This window comes from Nansenia antarctica, assembly GCF_963989245.1.
Source record: "Nansenia antarctica genome assembly, chromosome: 8".
Taxonomy (NCBI): domain Eukaryota; kingdom Metazoa; phylum Chordata; class Actinopteri; order Argentiniformes; family Microstomatidae; genus Nansenia; species Nansenia antarctica.
This window is the reverse complement of record NC_137678.1, coordinates 59857886-59880381: the sequence shown is the minus strand read 5'-3', so window position 1 is coordinate 59880381 and position 22496 is coordinate 59857886. Positions and strand designations below refer to the sequence as shown.

General features: G+C 43.8%; 1 protein-coding gene and 2 pseudogenes across 3 annotated transcripts; all 3 read right to left on the bottom strand.

Moving 5' to 3' along the window:
- Positions 1–2380: 2380 nt before the first annotated feature.
- LOC308164641 (glucose-6-phosphatase 2-like) lies at positions 2381–7917 on the bottom strand (annotated as a pseudogene). Its single transcript has 5 exons — positions 7700–7917; positions 7352–7461; positions 3205–3312; positions 2991–3112; positions 2381–2898 (listed from the first exon to the last, which is right to left on the bottom strand). The product of its transcript is annotated as a glucose-6-phosphatase 2-like (transcript).
- A 4842-nt stretch (positions 7918–12759) lies between these two features.
- Positions 12760–13439, bottom strand: LOC308164515 (glucose-6-phosphatase 2-like; the record flags this gene model as incomplete). Its single annotated transcript, XM_080538585.1, has 2 exons — positions 12760–13277; positions 13376–13439. Coding segments are annotated over 2 exons (582 nt in total), but the record flags the coding sequence as incomplete, so codon positions are not given.
- Positions 13440–13471: 32 nt separating this feature from the next.
- Positions 13472–14365, bottom strand: LOC308164514 (fibroblast growth factor 18-like; annotated as a pseudogene). The gene is made up of 2 exons: positions 13795–14365; positions 13472–13726 (listed from the first exon to the last, which is right to left on the bottom strand). The product of its transcript is annotated as a fibroblast growth factor 18-like (transcript).
- Positions 14366–22496: the final 8131 nt, after the last annotated feature.

Below are 22496 nucleotides of genomic sequence, written 5' to 3'. Positions count from 1 at the left end.
TGTGTTGGCCAGGTCATAGGTGTAGATATTATAGAGGAGGGGGGCCAGGACCGATCCCTGAGGGACACCGTTCTTGAGGCGTCGAAGCCTGCTTAGCTGTCCGCAACCGGTGGTGAGGGTAAAGCTGCGATTACGGATGAGCTCCATGATCATTCTGACCATGATAATGACAGTGTATAATATTGTTGATAGTGTGTATTGCTTAGGACACTTTAAAGAACTGATAAGGTCTCGCTGTGGTTTGTTTTCTGTAAGGTCCCACTATATTCAGAGCTCTTATTGCAATGTTGTCTTTCCTTTTTCCTGATGAAGCCACAGACAACACCCAAAGGCAAATCATCAACTTGATATGTACATACAATAATACAATAAATTCCTCATTCTTCCTGACATATTTGACTTGATTATTAATCTGAGGTTTTGAAATGCCATCATCGATTGAAACGCTGAAGAAGGCAGCTTGCTGCCAAAATGTTGGTCCAATAAATAATTAGCATCAGAGCAAGAGTGTGTGGCTCTCTTTCTTTCTTTGAAAAGCCATCCAACACCTCCCTTCATGAGGAGTGCTGAGCCAATATATGAATTAAGATCCCTCACATAACACCAAGCCTTTGTGAACAATTTATCATGTTTGGTGAGTACACTATGCAGTAGGTCTACATGCATACCTGTGGCACACTTACATGTGTGATGAATAGGTATACTGTATACTGAATCCTGCTGCTGATTTATGAGTAATGTGACTCTCTGCTGAACCCTCCATTTCCCTCTACCATCAGCACTGAGCCATAACAACAGACTGAATGATCACAGATGTCTCTACAGGCATGACTAGACGAGCGGACAGTTATATTGTATCATCAACAACAACAGATGTTGGGGGATATGTCATGTAAAGTGACATACACGAAAACATACATATTCCAAGAGTATAAGATAGTATTGTGACGGCCCTGGCCCCATATATTGTCCTGGCCTGTACTAATATCTGTTTCCCTGTCTGCAGAGAGGCCTCCTGCTGGACAGGGTTACTAATCAGTAGAATCAGGACAGCTGATTGTGCCCCACCTGGTTCCAGGATCCAGGGCATAAGAGACCCATGCAGGCCTCAGTATGGAGGCCTCCTTCTAGGCACCATTATTTTCTTATTTGTTTGTTCCTTGTTTCACACCATGCAACACTCACCTCACCACTTTCCACTACACTCACATTACACCACTGATTTACTGACTACCACACCTCATCTTATTATTGTTATTAGCCTCATTTAGTTTATAATAAAACATTTATTTTCATTACTTTAAGATCGTGTGTGTGTCTCCCGTCTTTTGTCATGGTCATGAGCCTGGCCGTGACAGTATCAACACAGTATCTGTAGGTCAACATCCGAATTGCCTTGTATAAACTGAGTGATTCATAGATAATGACTTGAATGTGACATTAAACAACAAAGTGTTCACTAAGAGGAACAACTCAATCAATCAACTATGCATATTCATATGAACAATGTCACTCTTTGGTACATTCACTGGCTACATGCCAACATGATATGGGCATGAGGTGAGGACTAATTTACATGGATTCTATAAAGATCCTGGAAAGGATATTGTGCTGTGAATGCAATGTACTGTATTTCATAAGTAATGTTAAAGATACTTTCCTGCCATTACAAATGCATCCCTTTTTAAAAGTAGAGTATGCCAAAATGATCCAACAGCGTATACAGTGAAGAGTTTCTAGTCCAAGATAGACATTTACCAGATATTTCTATTAATAGAAACTCACTTTTTAAATTTGACCCCAGTAAGGTTTGTGAAATTAGGATTATCCAGGACACTGCAAAGGAGTGCAATCTTTAATATAGGTGGGAGTGAAGAAAGTAACAGTGTTTTCGGTTGGCAGAAGAATATTATACTATAAGCCCGGCAATTACATATTTACCTATTCATTCACAAATGGTCTACAAGATACATCATTATTTAAGAAAACACTCACCCAGAACCAACTACTGATAGAGCAATTCAAGACTTCTCAAGGGATATTTGATAATAGTGTTTTTATTAGAAGCCCTTTCTCAAGGAAGAACATTCATTAGAGGTTTATTTACACAGAAGTACAGTACTAGAACACATTTTATTTACAATTGACTTTCATACATATTCATGGAACAATATCCTTCTCTTGTTTCACATTGTACATGTAATGTAACAAATGTGCAATGAACTACATACACATTGACTAACATGAAATATAGATGAGCTTATCAACAATCAACTACAGCACCACATAAAGAAATGGATATACAGTACAGTACAGGTCAGCCAATCTACAGTACTAATGTGTATTCTATGCTGTACGTCACAGCAACCAGTACAAACATCTAATCCAATTTCCTCTCCTCATCCTCGTTCCCTATCAACAAGTGAACACAGTAGGGGACGATGGCAACCACACTGAGAGGCACTGCTGCACTCTTACAGAAGGAGAGCGTATAGAACAAGAGCTCTGTGTGGGTGGGGACTTTAATAAAATCATAGAGCTGCAGAGAGGTCAGAGTGGCTGTCACACACATTAGTTTGAAACTGGTCTTGTAGCTGTTCTTCCCCTTGCAGCCCTGTATGAACATCTGAGAGTTGATGGCCAGGCCCAGTCCAAACAAGGCTCCTAGGTTCCTCACCAGATCTGCGAAGGGCGTAGTGTCGAGGTGGATCCAGTCAGGATTGGCACACCATTTTTTGGCTTTCGGTATCGACCACAATAAGTCAATGTCTATCATTTTTAGGAGCAAGTAAAAGCTGACGGCGAAGGAGAACATAAAGAGGCTAGTTTGAAGGTAGACTTTTAAACTTGCTGTGTGGATTGAGGGAATATGCTCAAATGCCTCAGCAACCAGCATACCTGAGAATAGAATTTAAAAAAAGATACAAGTGTAACACCGGTAGTATAGTAGCAATGTCTACTATTATTTGCAAACTCATTTTTGGTCTTACCTGCTAAAACACCAAGGATGACCTGGTGAGGGAAGTGTGTGGCGATAAACACCCTGGAGATGCAAACACTAACTTGGATGACCCAGAAGGTCATCCACAAAAAGGGCCATACAAGACGGAACCTAAAAGGATGGGGGGAATTGAGGCAATTATGACATTATAAAGATGCACAACTTTTTTTTACAAGGCAATATAACAGATTGCTAATAGTTACCTCTGGCAGCCCTGTATTGAGGTGTCACTGGGGGATCTGGTTAAGTTGAGGGCTGAGGTGATCATCACATACCACACACATGAGGAACCCATGGCATGACCATATGGACTACCTGTACAAACAAACACAGCTTCGCTGTCATACAAGCATTAGACATCATAACATCTTCATAAACATATTGCTCAGTTGACAGGATTCTTAATAGGACTGGTTGTTAAAATCCCTAAATATTCAGTACAACAATTGAGTGGAGTTGGAGATGTCCTCTTGGGTGGAGTGGAATTTGGCAATGATCACGTGGTGCCACCAGTACGACACATCTTCAGTTGTGGTCCCCGACCTCATTGGGTGTTTCGGCCAGTTATCACAAGACACCCTCTGCCGAGGTTGGCCCACCACAGGCTGATCAGGCCTGGGTGTGTGTCGCACAGTGGCACCACGTGGTCATTTGGGAGCCCATGTTGGGTCCCTACGTTTCAGCCACAGCCAGTGACTGCTCCGTTCTGCTGCAGTGGACAGTTCTCTGATTGCCTTCCGTTGGGCCTGTCCTCTGATCCCTACTGCCCTCAGGAGCCTTGTGGTGGAGCTGGCTCAGATTTATTGTCAAAGTGAGAATATACAGAATTACAATGAAAGCAAACATTGAAATATGAAACAGAAAATATAATCAAACATGCAATGAAAACAAACCTTGAAATTGCAGAAATAACAGGTAAAAACACATCAGAAGTATATACAATGTCTGCCACTCAGTCATTTGCACCTGCATTTATTTTGCACTAACTCTCCTCAAAACAGTTCCTATAGTGCAACATGCCACTCTTCAAAACAGCTCCTTTTTAATGTGAGGCACAGAGGGACCTGGCCCTTCCTGCAGTATACAGGTGTCTTGACCCTGTCTTTGCCAGCGTCCTTGCACCTCTTGCAGTACCTCTGTTGGGAATTTGTATTAAAATCACTAGAAGTGATAAATCATGTACTATGTGCTCATTTAAATAATATGTGAATGCGGTCAGTTGAGAACAATAGGAAGGTCACGCAAAGCCAAAAGAGAGGTTCTGTTTTTGAGCGACAAGAAGAAGACAAGCTCCTGACTAAAAGAACGTTTTATGATTCAAACTGCCTATAAATTACTTATTTTTTACCTATGTGCTAACAACCATTGTATACCTGCTGTTATGATATTCTATTTTTCTGTACTGATTTTATACTTTCATAACTAATGATTAATGATAAGTCTATTCTTCTATACTATACTTTAACTTACAAAATCAAATCCTAATATTACTGTGTAACTTCAATAGTTGTGTTTTCACAAGACATTCTGATAACAAGACATTCTGATAAGGACACTGACACAATGCTCTGCTCATACAAAGTATGATATCACCATGGGAACGAGACGCTAGCAGGACACTGCTGATAACACACAGTACACTCTCGCGCACCCACACAAGAGAGGAATTGAAGGCCAACGCTAACGAGAAGACTTTCTGCAGCTGCAACAGATTTGTGCTGACACTTGGAAAACTACCAGATAGAGGGGGGGGCATCACCCAGCCCAAAATGTTTGATGAATTGTATAAAGGACTATGTACGGAGGTGAGAGGGAGGCTCGTCTGGTGGAGCTCTTGCAGTTAACTTGTTGACGGCTAGCTGAGACGGGCCTGCAGAGGTGAAACTAGATGAGACCACTTTTCCATGGAAATGATATTGCTTGCTGATGTGCTTGAATAAATATTATCTTAATGAACAGTTCAGTAGTGGTGCCTAATATTTGATTGGATCATATCATCTTAAGAAGTGATATCAAGGACGTCTCGTTGAGATTAAACGAACTCGCTTGTAAAGTGACGACTCAATTAAATCGATACTAGAGAAGTTGATCGCCTTACACCTCCTCATCTCAGTACCATCCGAAGAATATACAGAATTACAATATGCATCCCAAAATGTTTATCCATAGACTCAAGAATCAAGCTTCATTTAACTGTAATTTTAGAAAGACAGACATTACACAATACTATTTCAACCAAAAAACATATATTGGATAGGCAATATGAAATAATATGAATAATGAAAGCAAACTTTGAAATATGAAACAGAAAATATAATCAAAAATACAATAAAACCAAACCTTGAAATTGCAGAAATAACAGGTAAAAACAAATCAGAAGTATATACAATGTCTGCCACTCAGTAATTTGCACCTGCAATTGCACTTCCTTCACCACAAGAATGTTTCCTGGATAGGATTTCACTATGAGGACAATAGTGAAATAAGATTCATTTTTATCTAATCATGAAAATAGGTTGAACCATCCCGTTAAAAGCCATGATATCTGTGACCACTAAACAGTCCGATACTCCAACCCTACTCCTACACTTAACTCCTAACACTGAGGACCATGTGTTGGTTATTACAATATTTCTAATGAGGTCAAATACAGAATCCATTAGAGGACACAACCTTCCTGTTCTGTGAACAAAGACCACAAGTTACTATAAATACATGGATGAATCTGTCTTCGTTTTTACTATTATAATAATAATAATAATAATAATAATAATAATAATAATAATATATGCAAACACTTTCATCCAAAGCAACTTACATTGCAGTGAGTGCATTCAACAACACCTCCATATATAGACCTTAAATAAGCTACTTCAACACCTTCATATAGACCTTAAATAAGCTCCTTCAACACCTCCATATATACCTTAAATAACCTACTTCAACACCTCCATATAGACCTTAAATAAGCTACTTCAACACCTCCATATAGACCTTAAATAACCTACTTCAACACCTCCATGCGTATGTCCAGAAAATAAGCTGATCTAATAGAAAACTGAGAAGTGATAGGATGTATATCTTAATGTGATATGATGTACAACATCTCAGTCTTCCAGCTGAAACGTTAGGAGGATTTATTGCAAACTTAACAACATACCAGTATTCAGTCACACTCGGCTTCTAAACACCAAGGCCACATCTGGGTGGAAGGGGCGGTGACATGACGCAGGAGGGGACAAGGACATCTCAACTCCTACGACCTCGATTCCTCCTTCACTCTCCAGGAGGGAGAGGAGGGGAGAAGATGAGAGGAAGGGAGGAGAGGAAGGGGGAGAGGAAGAGAGGAGAGGAAGGGGGGAGAGGAAGGGAGGAGAGGAGGAGATGAGAAGAAGGGAGGAGAAGAAGGGGGGAGAGGGTGGGAGGAGGAAGGAGGGAGAGGAAGGGAGGGTAGGAGGAGAGGACGGGAGAAATTGAGAGAAAATAATCTAGAAAAGGCTAATGTTATGACACAACCTTCTCCCTGATCCGATCAACAAGCACATGTACATACAGTAGATGATGGTGCAGCCAGAAGACCCCCCCCCCCCTTCTTCTTTAGGGCTCCTGCCTCCTTTATACACCTCCCACACTGGGAGCAGTCGTGTTAACTAGTGTGTGTGTTCTCTGGTGTTTCTTTAGGGATCCTGCATGACTGAAACTCTTCCCACACTGGGAGCAGAAGAATGGCTTCTCTCCTGTGTGTATTCTCTGGTGTGTCTTTAGGTTTCCTGCCCCACTGAAACTCTGCCCACACTGGGAGCAGTGATATGGCTTCTCTCCTGTATGTATTCTCTGGTGTGTCTTTAGGTTTCCTGCCCCACTGAAACTCAGCCCACACTGGGAGCAGCAGAATGGCTTCTCTCCTGTGTGTATTCTCTGATGACTCTTTAGAACGTCTGCGTGTCTGAAACTCTTCCCACACTGGGAGCAGTAGAATGGCTTCTCTCCTGTGTGTATTCTCTGGTGTGTCTTTAGGTGTCCTGCCTCACTGAAACTCTGCCCACACTGGGAGCAGCAGAATGGCTTCTCTCCTGTGTGTATTCTCTGGTGACTCTTTAGGTTTCCTGCCTGACTGACACAACAAATACATAAAGCAGTTTTGCTTTTTGCCAACTATTATACAGACGTGTTGAAGAAATTCAGATATAATCGTTATATCATGTTCATTTCTGTCTCAGGTTAAAACTATTGATATATTATTGATATATTGATATATCACTAGCTAGCTGCAGTACATTAGATTGACAGCAGTGTCTGTGCAATAACAGTATGGAAATTATTGTCATTATGCTACAAACACACTGCCACTGACCTGGTCCTGTCTCACAGGTGATGTGAAACTGTTCCAGGTGAGGGAGTGAGTGATTCTGGTAATAGTGAGTAGCACCCACCAGAAAGGCCGGTGACCAAACAGAATCCTGAAAACAAGATGGAGTCAGTTGAACATTAAAAACAAAAACAAATGAGTGGCATTCAAATGACATTCAAATAAATGATTGATGCTGGGCATTGGATCAAAGGATTCATGCAATTGTCATACAGATCACTTTAACAGCTACCGTATTCCAAATTGTACGCATAAACATAATTCACATTCTCTCTATCTATCTATCTCTCCCTCTCTCTAACCTCTAATCCAACTAATTACAGGTTTACCATTTGAAAATTAGGTTGAACCAGTCTCCGATAACTGCAACCCATATCATCTTAGTGCCGACAAAATGGCTGAGCTGGAACCAGAGAGGGAAATAGACAGAAAAAATGTTATGAGGGTCTCCCACAGATGACATGAAGTTGAGGAAGTCATGGTAGTCCCTGTAGTTGTGCTGGAGATGCTGGATCACCAACACCTCACTGCTGTGAATGAAGTCCATCTGGGGTTGGCCTCACATACAGTCTCTGGCACAACTGGAACAGCTGCTCCCTCGGCCAAAGCTATAACCACCACTCCATGGCTCCCCCTTTTAACCCCAAAGTGATCCGTATTTATATAAAATCCTGGTATCATAAATCATTCACCAGCTATGGCAACCATGGGCAGATTGGCATGGTTGGAGTCACCCACAAGATGAAAATAAAACGTTGGGCATCATGAAAACTCAGCATTTTAAGGCATGTTACCCAAGGTTGTTTACAGGATAGGTGTGTGGACATTAGATTTTCCACAGGCCATTGCTTTTATTAGTTAATTATTAGTCATTCTATCTACTCCTGGGGGCAGTGTGCTCATGCAGATATACTGTTACAGCACTAAACAGGTTTAATATTTCAGATTGCAATGTTATGATTTTGCATTTCCTATTTCAAGTCCTGTCATCAAATGTTTATGGTTGTTTTTCTAAACTGGAAAAATTGCACTTTCAACATGGCAAAATGGAGAGTTCACTGGGACACTTAATGATTATGTTGAGGAACAGTTAGTAGGGTTAAATGAGCCAAACCATAATTGACAAGGCCCCATTATCTAGACAACATCCAAGTGCTATATCAAGGCTGGCACTAACTGTTAAAGGTTGACTGCAGTCCTCCAACTTCACTGCCACCATCTCTGGACCCTGCTGTGAACCCAGGGACTCTGTGGACTTGGCTTCAGACATGGTAGCTGGGCTGTGAGATGGATATTTCTGCGTTTTCACCAATGTGGAGATACCGGCGCTGCTCAAAACGGCCCTGTCGGAAGTCTTCTGTCCTTATAATATAATATTATGGTCATAGAGACGTTACCTTGCTGTCTGTCCTTATATGGTCATAGAGACGTTACCTTACAAGCTGGCGACCTCGACGGACTCACTATTCCACTCGTCTTCAGGGCATGGACTGCCTTCAGGGCTGCTGCTGGACTGTCAAAGTCCACAAACCCATAGCCTTTACATTTATTTGTTGTCTTATCAAGGATGGCCTTAGCCGATACGATCTTGCCATACGGCTGGCAGAGTTTGACTAGATCCAGGTCGGTGGTTGCCGGGGGCAACCCGCGGATGTACAGGTTGGTTGCTTAAGACCAAAATAAAACCAGTAACATCTCACCAAATGAACACTCATTGCAAGCAACATATTTTTTTTCATATATCTGACTAATAAACTACCTGTAAAAATCATTGAAATCTTTTATAGAAAAAAACAAACTTTCAATCGCATGCATTTTCAATATCACATCACGCGGTAGGCCTACGTCTCCCATTGCATCAACTTGAGAATCCTTGGTGGAAAATACACGTCTTTCGTCTACCTATTTTTCTGTATCTTTCTTTTTTGGGAATAATTCGTTTAGTCCATTTACACCTTTTTCCATCCTCCGCCGTAGTAGTTTCTGTTGACTCCGTCTTCCACAGATGTTTGGTTGAAGCTGCAAAAGAGGGTCCCGGGTCTGGTCCATCAACAGCGGCTGAGACTGCCCTCAATGTGACATCATCTGTCATCGCCCACAGCATCCATTAGGGCTCACTGAGGTCATCTGCTCATTACTTGCTTTGTTGACTATATGGAGAGGAATTGTTGGACGAATCCACCTGCTGCTGCGTGCCGTTTTCAGCAGCAGCCTGCATGTGGGAATACTGGGGGATGTAGGCTCCTTGCATGGCTGTGTTAGCAGGAATGTACGCGCCGCTGTTCCCCAGTGAGAGATGGCCCATCTGCTGTGTCATCATGGCGGTAGGCTGCATTGACATGGTGTGGTCCACAGAGGGCGACATCACAGCTGCCGGGTGTTGCATAATGTAAGGCTGATGGGCCATCCAAGAATGATTCTGCACCTGGTAGGTGGAGACAGGAGACATATAAGGAGACATGGCCGTCTGAGCCATCATCCTGTTAGTCAGGGTGTACGGAGACGCGTAATACCCATTCTGCATAGCGGCTGAGGATGGATCATAGGCCAGAGTCATCCCACCCAGTCGCGGCTCCGCCTCCCTGGGCCATGTCCGTCCGTTGGGGACAAACGGACTGTGACTGTGCCTCTTCCTCTGACCATCAGCAAACTTACAGAGCAGGGGCTCAGGGGGCGCCAAAGTTCCTGGCACCATCTTGATAAACTTCCCATTGAAGTGGGAGATCACTGCGTTGCACTTCTCTGTGGACTCCATCCTGGCGAAGCCCACCCCTCTGCTGTTCCCACTGTAGTCCCTGAGGACGCGGGTGGAGATGACCTGGCCGAAGGGCCTCAGCAGGCTCTCCAGCTCCTGCTCGTCCACTGACAACCTCTTTCACTAACACATTATGTTTGCATGTCCTGGCTCAGAATCCCCTCCACAGACTGCCAATTTCCAGCAGAGTACACCACTGCGAGGTCGTCTGCATAGGCGTACTTCCGCGAGAGTGTGTTGGCCAGGTCATAGGTGTAGATATTATAGAGGAGGGGGGCCAGGACCGATCCCTGAGGGACACCGTTCTTGAGGCGTCGAAGCCTGCTTAGCTGTCCGCAACCGGTGGTGAGGGTAAAGCTGCGATTACGGATGAGCTCCATGATCATTCTGACCATGATAATGACAGTGTATAATATTGTTGATAGTGTGTATTGCTTAGGACACTTTAAAGAACTGATAAGGTCTCGCTGTGGTTTGTTTTCTGTAAGGTCCCACTATATTCAGAGCTCTTATTGCAATGTTGTCTTTCCTTTTTCCTGATGAAGCCACAGACAACACCCAAAGGCAAATCATCAACTTGATATGTACATACAATAATACAATAAATTCCTCATTCTTCCTGACATATTTGACTTGATTATTAATCTGAGGTTTTGAAATGCCATCATCGATTGAAACGCTGAAGAAGGCAGCTTGCTGCCAAAATGTTGGTCCAATAAATAATTAGCATCAGAGCAAGAGTGTGTGGCTCTCTTTCTTTCTTTGAAAAGCCATCCAACACCTCCCTTCATGAGGAGTGCTGAGCCAATATATGAATTAAGATCCCTCACATAACACCAAGCCTTTGTGAACAATTTATCATGTTTGGTGAGTACACTATGCAGTAGGTCTACATGCATACCTGTGGCACACTTACATGTGTGATGAATAGGTATACTGTATACTGAATCCTGCTGCTGATTTATGAGTAATGTGACTCTCTGCTGAACCCTCCATTTCCCTCTACCATCAGCACTGAGCCATAACAACAGACTGAATGATCACAGATGTCTCTACAGGCATGACTAGACGAGCGGACAGTTATATTGTATCATCAACAACAACAGATGTTGGGGGATATGTCATGTAAAGTGACATACACGAAAACATACATATTCCAAGAGTATAAGATAGTATTGTGACGGCCCTGGCCCCATATATTGTCCTGGCCTGTACTAATATCTGTTTCCCTGTCTGCAGAGAGGCCTCCTGCTGGACAGGGTTACTAATCAGTAGAATGCAGGTCAGCTGGTGGACAGCTGATTGTGCCCCACCTGGTTCCAGGATCCAGGGCATAAGAGACCCATGCAGGCCTCAGTATGGAGGCCTCCTTCTAGGCACCATTATTTTCTTATTTGTTTGTTCCTTGTTTCACACCATGCAACACTCACCTCACCACTTTCCACTACACTCACATTACACCACTGATTTACTGACTACCACACCTCATCTTATTATTGTTATTAGCCTCATTTAGTTTATAATAAAACATTTATTTTCATTACTTTAAGATCGTGTGTGTGTCTCCCGTCTTTTGTCATGGTCATGAGCCTGGCCGTGACAGTATCAACACAGTATCTGTAGGTCAACATCCGAATTGCCTTGTATAAACTGAGTGATTCATAGATAATGACTTGAATGTGACATTAAACAACAAAGTGTTCACTAAGAGGAACAACTCAATCAATCAACTATGCATATTCATATGAACAATGTCACTCTTTGGTACATTCACTGGCTACATGCCAACATGATATGGGCATGAGGTGAGGACTAATTTACATGGATTCTATAAAGATCCTGGAAAGGATATTGTGCTGTGAATGCAATGTACTGTATTTCATAAGTAATGTTAAAGATACTTTCCTGCCATTACAAATGCATCCCTTTTTAAAAGTAGAGTATGCCAAAATGATCCAACAGCGTATACAGTGAAGAGTTTCTAGTCCAAGATAGACATTTACCAGATATTTCTATTATATTAATAGAAACTCACTTTTTAAATTTGACCCCAGTAAGGTTTGTGAAATTAGGATTATCCAGGACACTGCAAAGGAGTGCAATCTTTAATATAGGTGGGAGTGAAGAAAGTAACAGTGTTTTCGGTTGGCAGAAGAATATTATACTATAAGCCCGGCTTACAATTACATATTTACCTATTCATTCACAAATGGTCTACAAGATACATCATTATTTAAGAAAACACTCACCCAGAACCAACTACTGATAGAGCAATTCAAGACTTCTCAAGGGATATTTGATAATAGTGTTTTTATTAGAAGCCCTTTCTCAAGGAAGAACATTCATTAGAGGTTTATTTACACAGAAGTACAGTACTAGAACACATTTTATTTACAATTGACTTTCATACATATTCATGGAACAGTATCCTTCTCTTGTTTCACATTGTACATGTAATGTAACAAATGTGCAATGAACTACATACACATTGACTAACATGAAATATAGATGAGCTTATCAACAATCAACTACAGCACCACATAAAGAAATGGATATACAGTACAGTACAGGTCAGCCAATCTACAGTACTAATGTGTATTCTATGCTGTACATCACAGCAACCAGTACAAACATCTAATCCAATTTCCTCTCCTCATCCTCGTTCCCTATCAACAAGTGAACACAGTAGGGGACGATGGCAACCACACTGAGAGGCACTGCTGCACTCTTACAGAAGGAGAGCGTATAGAACAAGAGCTCTGTGTGGGTGGGGACTTTAATAAAATCATAGAGCTGCAGAGAGGTCAGAGTGGCTGTCACACACATTAGTTTGAAACTGGTCTTGTAGCTGTTCTTCCCCTTGCAGCCCTGTATGAACATCTGAGAGTTGATGGCCAGGCCCAGTCCAAACAAGGCTCCTAGGTTCCTCACCAGACCTGCGAAGGGCGTAGTGTCGAGGTGGATCCAGTCAGGATTGGCACACCATTTTTTGGCTTTCGGTATCGACCACAATAAGTCAATGTCTATCATTTTTAGGAGCAAGTAAAAGCTGACGGCGAAGGAGAACATAAAGAGGCTAGTTTGAAGGTAGACGTTTAAACTTGCTGTGTGGATTGAGGGAATATGCTCAAATGCCTCAGCAACCAGCATACCTGAGAATAGAATTTAAAAAAAGATACAAGTGTAACACTGGTACCGGTAGTATAGTAGCAATGTCTACTATTATTTGCAAACTCATTTTTGGTCTTACCTGCTAAAACACCAAGGATGACCTGGTGAGGGAAGTGTGTGGCGATAAACACCCTGGAGATGCAAACAAAAGTGTTTACAAAAAAAAAATGTTGGTCTACATGTTGTTGTCGACCCACTCATTGAGACCGTTGTAGGCTTGTGTCTGGGTCCTGGAATTGGCCCCAGTCGCATCCTCCAGCCAGCCTTTGAACACCACCGGGTCTCTCTTCGACACCAGGAGCTGACCCAACATCTCACTGGCCGTGTGGTAGCCCTTGTTCTCCAGCTGTCTGCCATGGCCTGTCCCAATCCCTGGAACATCTCTCACAGACTTTGTTCCCATTGGCTCGGACACAAAGTTGCTGTGTTTCTGGGTTGTGGTGGTGGGTTTTGACTTTTCAGCCATATCTCAGGAAGATTGTCAGACTGCCTCTGTACCTGTGGGAACTTCAGAGCTCCGGAGGGGATAAACCAACTCAGACGGAAGTGGACATCCTGCTGGTTGGGCAGGGTGTGGGGGCCGCGGCGAGGGCGCCCCCTCTTGGTGAAGCCCACGTACCAGCCGGAGTAGCGCGCAGACATCAGCGCCGTGTAGTGGTTCTCCAGGACCTTCTCCACGAAGACGCAGTCTACACTGCGGTTACTGGCCTTCTTCCCCACCAGCTTGCCGCGGCGGTTCATGCACAGGTAGAAGTTGGTCTCCTTGCCTCGGATTCTCACCTGGCTACCAAAGGTATCGGCCTCCACTACGAGCATATTTGTCTCCGTCCTCCCCGCGGGCGCTGATCCGCCGGCCCAGCACCTGGACGTGCTTCCCGCTGGTGCGGCTGTAGAGCTGGTAGACCCGGTGGTGCCGGCGGCTCATGGCGTCCCGGACACGCGTCTGGTTCTCCACGTGCACGCTGCAGTTCACCCCGTCCACGCCAAACACCTGCTGCTGTAACGGATTGCACATCACCAGCAACATCTGGATACATAAGACAACCAGCGTGGGGAGAAGGGGCCACATCGCTTCCCCCCTCCACTACGGAACTTTGCCCGGAGTCAGTCCCCTCGCTCGGCCAGAGGCGGTCCGACAGTACGGAGAGTGTTCTCTGTCTGTGTTTATAATCCGTTGGACGGAGTGGAGGGTCAAAGAGTCAGCGGACACTCCCGTTGGCATCGGCGGCGTGGCCCGCTTCCCCCGGCGGGGATGGGTGTGTGGGCGCGGGCAGGCAGGGCGGGGTGTGAGGAGGAGAGGGCGGCCGGGCCACTGTGACCGGAGGGCTACCCTCTGGGCTGTCCCCGGCGGGCGGTGCTGAGGGGGGGGGGGGGCGGGGTGGCGCTGGAGGAGGTCAGGGCATCAAACGGCTGCGCGCCGCCGCGGGGCTGAGAGGAACAGGTGAAAGCGCGTTCACAACTCACACCAGCAAAAACTCCAGTCGACTCCACTCCGTATGAACAGAGGCGCCCCGTCCATAGAGGCAACCAAGGCAATTGCTTGGGGCCACCAAACAAAAAGGGCCTTTTTGTCAAACTAAAACTGTCCTTGGATGAATGTATTTTCAATGGAAATCATGGCATTCAGCGTTCAGTCGCTCTGAGTCTGCTCGCGCTGCGCATACATTCTGTTGTGGATCCCGCTTCGGCTCCACTCGCTTCCACCTCAGCGCCGCTCGGGGAGACCAATCAGGCTGTCATCTGAGCCATAAAGGATATACGATATAGGATATTACATTACATAATTATAAAGGATATAGCTTTTTATATATTCCAAGACGACTTTTTCTGGAATAGCAATCTCGATGCAGGGCGACTCTCCTACCTCTTGGCGGCAGCTGGACCCTGTACACGACTTCGCTCAGTCTCTCGAGGACCCTGCAGGGCCCCATCCACGGTTGTAAACCCAGACCAGCTCCCCGGCCGTGAAATGCTGCCCTTTGGTGTGCACGTCGTAGTTCCTCTTCTGTCTCGCCCCTGCACTCCGCAGTTGTTTTCTGGCGAACTCGTGGGCGCACTCCAGTCGATCCTGCAGCTTTCGGGCATAGTCCAGCCCCGGGGGGTCCGCCGGGGGGTCGGGTGGTCTGCCCAACATCATCTCAGCCGGGGTCCTAATCTCCCTGCCCAGCATGAGAAGTGCGGGGGAGCAGGAGGTGGAGTCTTGCGTCGCAGACCGGTACCTATTCAGGCCCCCAAAGTTTGTGTTTGTATTACAGGGGTGCAAACAGGTGATGGCCCAAAAAGGTGACACATTTTTTTGGTGGCTAATCTTAGGGGGGGGGGGGGGGGGTAGCGCTAGCACTAATGGTGTTAAATAGATATCGCTAGCACTAACAGTGGTCTAACAATGATGCATGTGTAAGTAGCGGCAGCCCTGACCTCAACACCTGCAGAATTACTTCTAAAACAGTTTACTGTGACTGGGTTCTCTATGCTGTCTGGAACTGTACCTAGCTCCCTGAAGCTAAACGTTATTTCAACTGCAGCAGAGTTTAGCAGACAGGGAGATTAGCTAGCTTGTGCATCATGTGACATGGATGAGACTTAGACCCCCCACCCACCACACCCAAAACATTTTTTTTTGCAGATCTACACAATTCACATGGATGACCTATTTTGAGATAAAAACGGCTAATTTAGCAGAAAGGTGACAAGTTCGCACCCCTGAATGATGTTGGTTTGCACTGTCTTGTCCTGTCTTGCACCTGTCCTGTTGTAAACTGCACTCTACTGTCCCAAACCAAATTCCTAACATGTTTACATGTCATGGCAATAAAGTCTTCTGATTCTGATTCAATCATGTTTCCTCCCCGGTCTAAGCGGCACCGTCTCCTCACCTCATCTCCACCATCATGCTCTCCAGGGCACGGGCCTCCTGGGTCTCGTGGAAGCGGATGTAGAAGTTGCTGGGCGACTCTACATGCTCCACCAGAACGGCTATCACCTCCCTAGGGGCCCTGGGCGTGGGGGCCCTCAGGCGCTGGCCCCGCAGGGCGTCGAGAGGAACCATACCTGCCATACACCGTACCTGCACGGCAGGGAACATGGCCACCATCTAGAGGGGGTAGAAACACGCAGCCATGGGTGTCCACAAACACACGCACACACAAACATGAATCTGCGTGTATATACACACACACACACATACATGAATACACACACACACACACACACACACACGAATGTGCGTGTATACACACACGCACACGTTTTTATTGTCACCACAAAGAGACTTGTGGATTGAATGGGGTTGTCCTTGAACATTTAACAATCACCAAAGAAGATGTACAGACATAACACCACACAGGCATTAATAAACACCTAATGGATCAGATTATGTAAAAATGCAATTTTGACAAAAAATGTAGATAGAACCTTATAATTCTAACGTCACAAGACGGGTCTCGTCTCTCACCTGTTGGAACGCCGTGGTGGCGATGCGGAGGTCTGTCTCTGACATCAAGTCGGCAGGGTCCTCCCCGTCCTCCTCCTCTCTGCGCCCCTCCCAGGGCGACTCCCCAGAGCTGAAGTAGTACCCCTGGCTGGAGGGGTTCAGACCGTCACCCTGCTCAGCATCCCTGGGGCTGTCGGGCTCTACAGCCCCTGGACAAAAACATCAGGGAGGGTGCTGCGTTTATAGAACGCCATGAGCTATAAGATACAGTACTCAGTTCTGCCCCCCCTATCTTCAAATGACCCTTCCCCCAATGGGACAAATGGCTGTGATCTCTCAGTGATCTCTCAATAATGTGGGAATGCAATGGTATTAGCTGAATAGAATAGATAGGATGCATTTTTACATTTTAGCCATTTAGCAGACTAGTACTTGTCACTTATCCAATTCTCTCACTTATGTCTTATATCTATTGGCACTTTATTTATCTTGACTTATTTGTCTTTGTGCTGCCATGTCAAGGAAACGAAGCCAAAGATATTTACTCTCTTACACTTGTATAATGTGACAAAACAATAAAACGTGAAACCATCCAGCTGACCTGGTCGCGTGTGGCCGGTGTGTTGGATGTGGGTGATCATCCAGCTGGGGCCCTCGTCCCCGGCCACAGGCCGCAGGTGCAGCGTGTCGCTCAGCGCCCCCACCATCTCCGTCACACTCAGGAAGCCACTCTGGGCCACTGGGAGCTCCTCCCCAAACATCCTCTGTTGACCAGGGGGAAATGGTAAATGGACTTATGACATGTGGCCAGCAGGAGGTAGAGTCACCGTCTAATGATCACAAGGTTGGCAGATCAGAGGTTCGAGCCCTGGCTGGCCACATGTCGAAGTGTCCTTGGGCAAGACACTGAACCCCAAAATTGCTCCCAGTGAGCGGGCCGGCACCTTGCATGGCAGCTTGCCGCCATTGGTGTGTGAATGTGTGTGTGTGAATGGGTGAATGAGAGGCCGTTGTAAAGCGCTTTGGACCATTTACCATTTGTGTAATAAAGGAAACTAGTATAATTACCTTGTATTCGGCATGAAGATCATGAATTGATATTCCTTCACTGTTCTGAGCAACAACCTATAAAGAAGGAATCACACTGATGTTAGAATCTTCAGTCACCATCACGTGTGACTAGAACATTAGGAGATTTCAATGATTTCGGGATCCACCCATTTACATTACATTTACATTTTTGGCATTTAGCAGACGCCTTATTCCAAAGCGACTTACAATCAATACATTTGACTAAGCAAGTGAATCATCAATCCACCAGGCGTATCAGGAAGAGTAATCTAGCTCAGGCCAGGGGCCATTGGCAGTCTCAGTGATTTTTTAAAATATCTATAGACACTGGAGAACAGAGGGACAGTACAAGGGGGGCAGTAGAAGTCTTGGGGGACACAGTAAAAGGGGAAAAGCGGGTGTCTCAGGAGACACAGTGCTGGGGGGTAGTGAATGTCTCAGGAGGAGCAGTTAAGGTGTAACCCATAAAGGAGCAACTCAATAGTCTGGCTCCTGACTCGTTTACTTAAACAAATGTACTTATTGTAAGTCGCTTTGGGAAAATGTAAACTGACCTGGCGAAGATTGGCCTTCAGCTCCTCACTGACGGTTCCCGCATGGCCGTTCTCCAGGATACGCTGCCTGAGCTTCTCCTCCAGCTGCATCGTGGCCAATCAAACACAACACATTCACTAGTGGTGATTGGGTGAGTTCCCATTCATATAATGTGAAGTGCAATGAGACCAATATCATAAAATATCTCATTAAATGTTCTTCACAAAAAAACATGACTTCTAGTAGGAGGGAACTACTACAAGCATTTAAAGTAATGTTACAGTTTCACCTTGCACTTTACATGTTCTTGCACTTAGTTGTACAGTATATTTATTCATAATATCCACTCATATTGGTACTGTATATTTTGTCTTGAGTAGTGTCGTGTTGTCGTCTTGTTGTTATATGTACTGTAGCTTGTTTAGCATGGAGAATACCAAATCATGTTCCTAGTGCACTGCACACGGCGAATAAAGTTGAATTGAATTGAATCACATACAGAATATTAATGAGGTAAAAAGAGAAACAGACTCACTTTTATGACACATTTTTCAAATAGCTGCCCTTGTTGGATGAGCTGTGGCTCAGGTTGTGTGAGTTCCATGTGCAGACCTCCTTGATCCTGGTGTCCCCCTGAGCTGTCAGGGACGGGGTCCTCAGGACCAGAGGCCATGTGATTCTGTACTGGAGTACCAGAGGGCTTTTCCACAGGAGCTGAAGTCAGGCAAAATCTTACATTAGTCACAACCAATACCAGATCACTACTGTTTACATGTTACACCCATTTACATTTTAACCATTTAGCTGTTAAAATAATGAAAATACCACCGCTCATCCGTGATCAGACTTGAGCTGAGGTGCTGGAATTGAAGAGTATCAATAAAGTGCAAAAAAACAGCATCTGTCCGCACACTCAAATCTGTGCAAAAAAACTTAGTTTATTGCACGAACTTTCAGTCATAAACCTTCTTCAGGGATAAAGCAGACAATTGAATGCAGTGGTATAAAGGCTTCAAACAACATAACTTAATTAGCCAATGCACAACATCTGTGTCACATATTTCACCTAGTGGCTAGGCATCAAGGGAATTGTAGTCCTAGATTTAGTGGACTACAAAAAACATGTGTTCATGTTTCAGACAGGAAACACCAAAGTACATGAAATATTTACAATATCTACTTAACAGAAGAAAAAACAATAGAGAAATGCTACAAACATGCAGACATCAGGCAGTAGCCATCATATAGCATAGAACATAGTGTCTAAAGTAATTTATTCATAGCACAACACTCAATCACACAATCCTCATTCAAGCCTAGGCGTTGTAAACTTTCTAGGGTGTGGATCCAAAAAAGCTCTCTGGCATATCCTCCTGTCTGAATGGTAATCTGCTCTATGCCGCCTGAACCATTTAGTAGTTAGCATTTACCACTTAACTTGGTTAGAGTGTAACACAACATTTCACTTTTCTATTACAATTGTATGTCTTAATAACAACTGTATGCGATAAACGATAATTGTGTATGAGGAGTGTAGTCGCAGCACGTGTGTGCTAGCTTAGCTTAGCTTAAGTAGATGGCTGCCTAACATAGGTGATCATTGTTAGTTAACCCTGTAGCACGTGTCTGTGCTAGCTTAGTTTAGCTTCAGAGGTCAGAGTCGCTAGTTAGCTCAACTCACCGGTGTCGTCGTCGTGGATGGTCTCAGAGACGACATCCACTCCCCTTCAACGTGTGTGGTCTCCGTCTCCGTCCCAGTGTTTCATCCATAGCGGCGAAATTAATCAAGTTTTTAAGGATTCGAGCCGCTGGTGCGATTCTGTCTTTTAGCCTCTGAATAAGGCCGCCTGGAGGGTCTTCCACCGGCACCTCGCCTGTCGACTGTTCCGTCAAACCCTGCCTCCTGAAGTTTGTCACACACATGTTTTAAATATGTCGTTATTTCGACGACGTCTTCCATCGACGTATTCCATTATATTTAATGTTTATTCCTTCATAATTTGAAGGAAGACTGAGGTCTCTTCCTCGCTCCAAAAGTGCTGCTGCACCTTGTTCGTTGCCATTTTCTATCGTCGTCGACGATCAAATAAAGTTGGACGGAATCAAAGCCTGAGTGTGCGTCACCCCTGACCTTTCCAAACACGTGGTGCAAACACGTGATTCTCCGCCCCTATCAAAACTGTGCGTGTACTTTTCAAATCGCGTAAGAAAGCAAAAAAATGTAATCAACAAATCACTCAATAAGTTGAATTGATCTTAAATAATGTGAATTAAAATAATATATAATAAATAATAGATTTTATAAAAAATAAATAAAAAAATACAAGGTAAACTATATAGGCATCAAGAACAATAACATAAAATGGATGAGAATGAAAAAACGGAGCATTAATTCAAGGATAATAGTTAATGTAATTTTGGAATCAATATCTTTGTTTTTATAGGGTCTCTGATTTGCATAGGAATCAAACAAGATAAAACACTTTTTGACCTATCATTTACTTACAGTCACTTTAGGCTATTCAGAATGCACTCCCGGCCTTCACGATGAGCATAAACAACGAGTGACATCTCTGGGAAGTTGATAAAACATTTAATACAAGTACAATTAAATAGAAAAGTACCAAATAGTTTAATACAAGTAAATACAGTGTATTAAATATGAAAACAAGTAAATTGTATAATAAATATTAATTAATTAAATAAATAGAACAAATATATATCAAATATATTATTAAATATATTAAATTATTATACAATTTCATTTTTATCTTTTTAAATATGTAACAAATCATTAAATATTAGAACAAGTAAATAGTATAATAAATATTAATTAAATAAATAGAATAAATATATAACAAATATATTACATTATTAAATATATTAAATTATTACGGTATATACAATTTCATTTTTATAAAATATGGGAGGGAACTGAATGAGTCATGCCACAGCATGACAGCCGTTTATGTAACAAATAATAAAAAAAACTGTACAAAAATCTAAGTAAAATCATAAATCATTGTCTTTAACAGCGTTAACTGCTGCGGTCTGTGCATCTTTATCACTTTGCACTGCCTTGTGCCACGCCAACAGAAAAACGTCTGTCATGCTGTGGCACGACTCATTCAGTTCCCTCCCGTTCCCTCCCATATGCTTGAAAGCAAGCTTGGTGGCTCTCTGAACCAAATTTTTCACTTCAGCCTCTGTGGAGGTTGGCAGGATCTTCCTCTCGGCCCGTTTCTTGAGAGCATTGAACATGCTGTATCTGCAATCGAAAAAATACAGATATTAATGACTTGCATGTTTCCTCAAAGTGGTGTGAAACGGTGTGCAATGGGCTTTGAAGTAGATTTTCTCTTGTTTGGTGAGACTATAGTGCGGAGGCTACTCTGCCCTCGCAGTTAAAAGACGGCTTCACCCATTTTCAACCAGCTTTCTATCATTACATTTTAGGTTTTAAATGGGTAATAATAATGTTATACACACTAGCTGTGCTCTGGTCCAATCAGAGTGGCCTGTGGGTGCTCTGCTCTGGTCCAATAAGAAGCATGGGGAGTGGCCTTGGAAAGGGGGAGAACCCCACTGCATTCTGGGTGTTGTATTGTTTCTGCCATTTCTGTAAAAGGGCATTTTGCCACGTGGCATTGTTTTGACCAGGAACAAATGGTTAGGACCAGGTTTGCGTTCACAAAATGCTCTTCTCCACCTTTGTATATATTTTTATCACACACCTCTGACGACTCTCCCTCTGCTCTGGCCGAATCTGCTCAAATTTGGAACAAGGAGTCGTCCTCTCCTCTCATCCTCTCTCCTCTCCTCTCCAGAAACATCTGCTTCTGGATGACACAGGTGAGTTTATCATTATAAGGGTAAGGGAGAAAGCTTAGTTCTGTAGGTCGCGCACCAGCGAGAGGCGGGAATTACTCAGATTAGCTCACGCGCAACTCTGTTCCATAGTAACCTTAGCAGGTACAGCCAGACATTATCCGAGCTTCGGTGCAGCACCATAGAGATAGTTTTGCTCTAGATAAATATAACATTTTGTAGCCTATATAATGCGTCGGACTCGTTCGGATCGCTTGGACAACACTCCCCCCTGTTAAGAATAAGAGAACATACAGTTGGTAGGCTAGTAGTAGTAGGCCTATATTATTTTTAA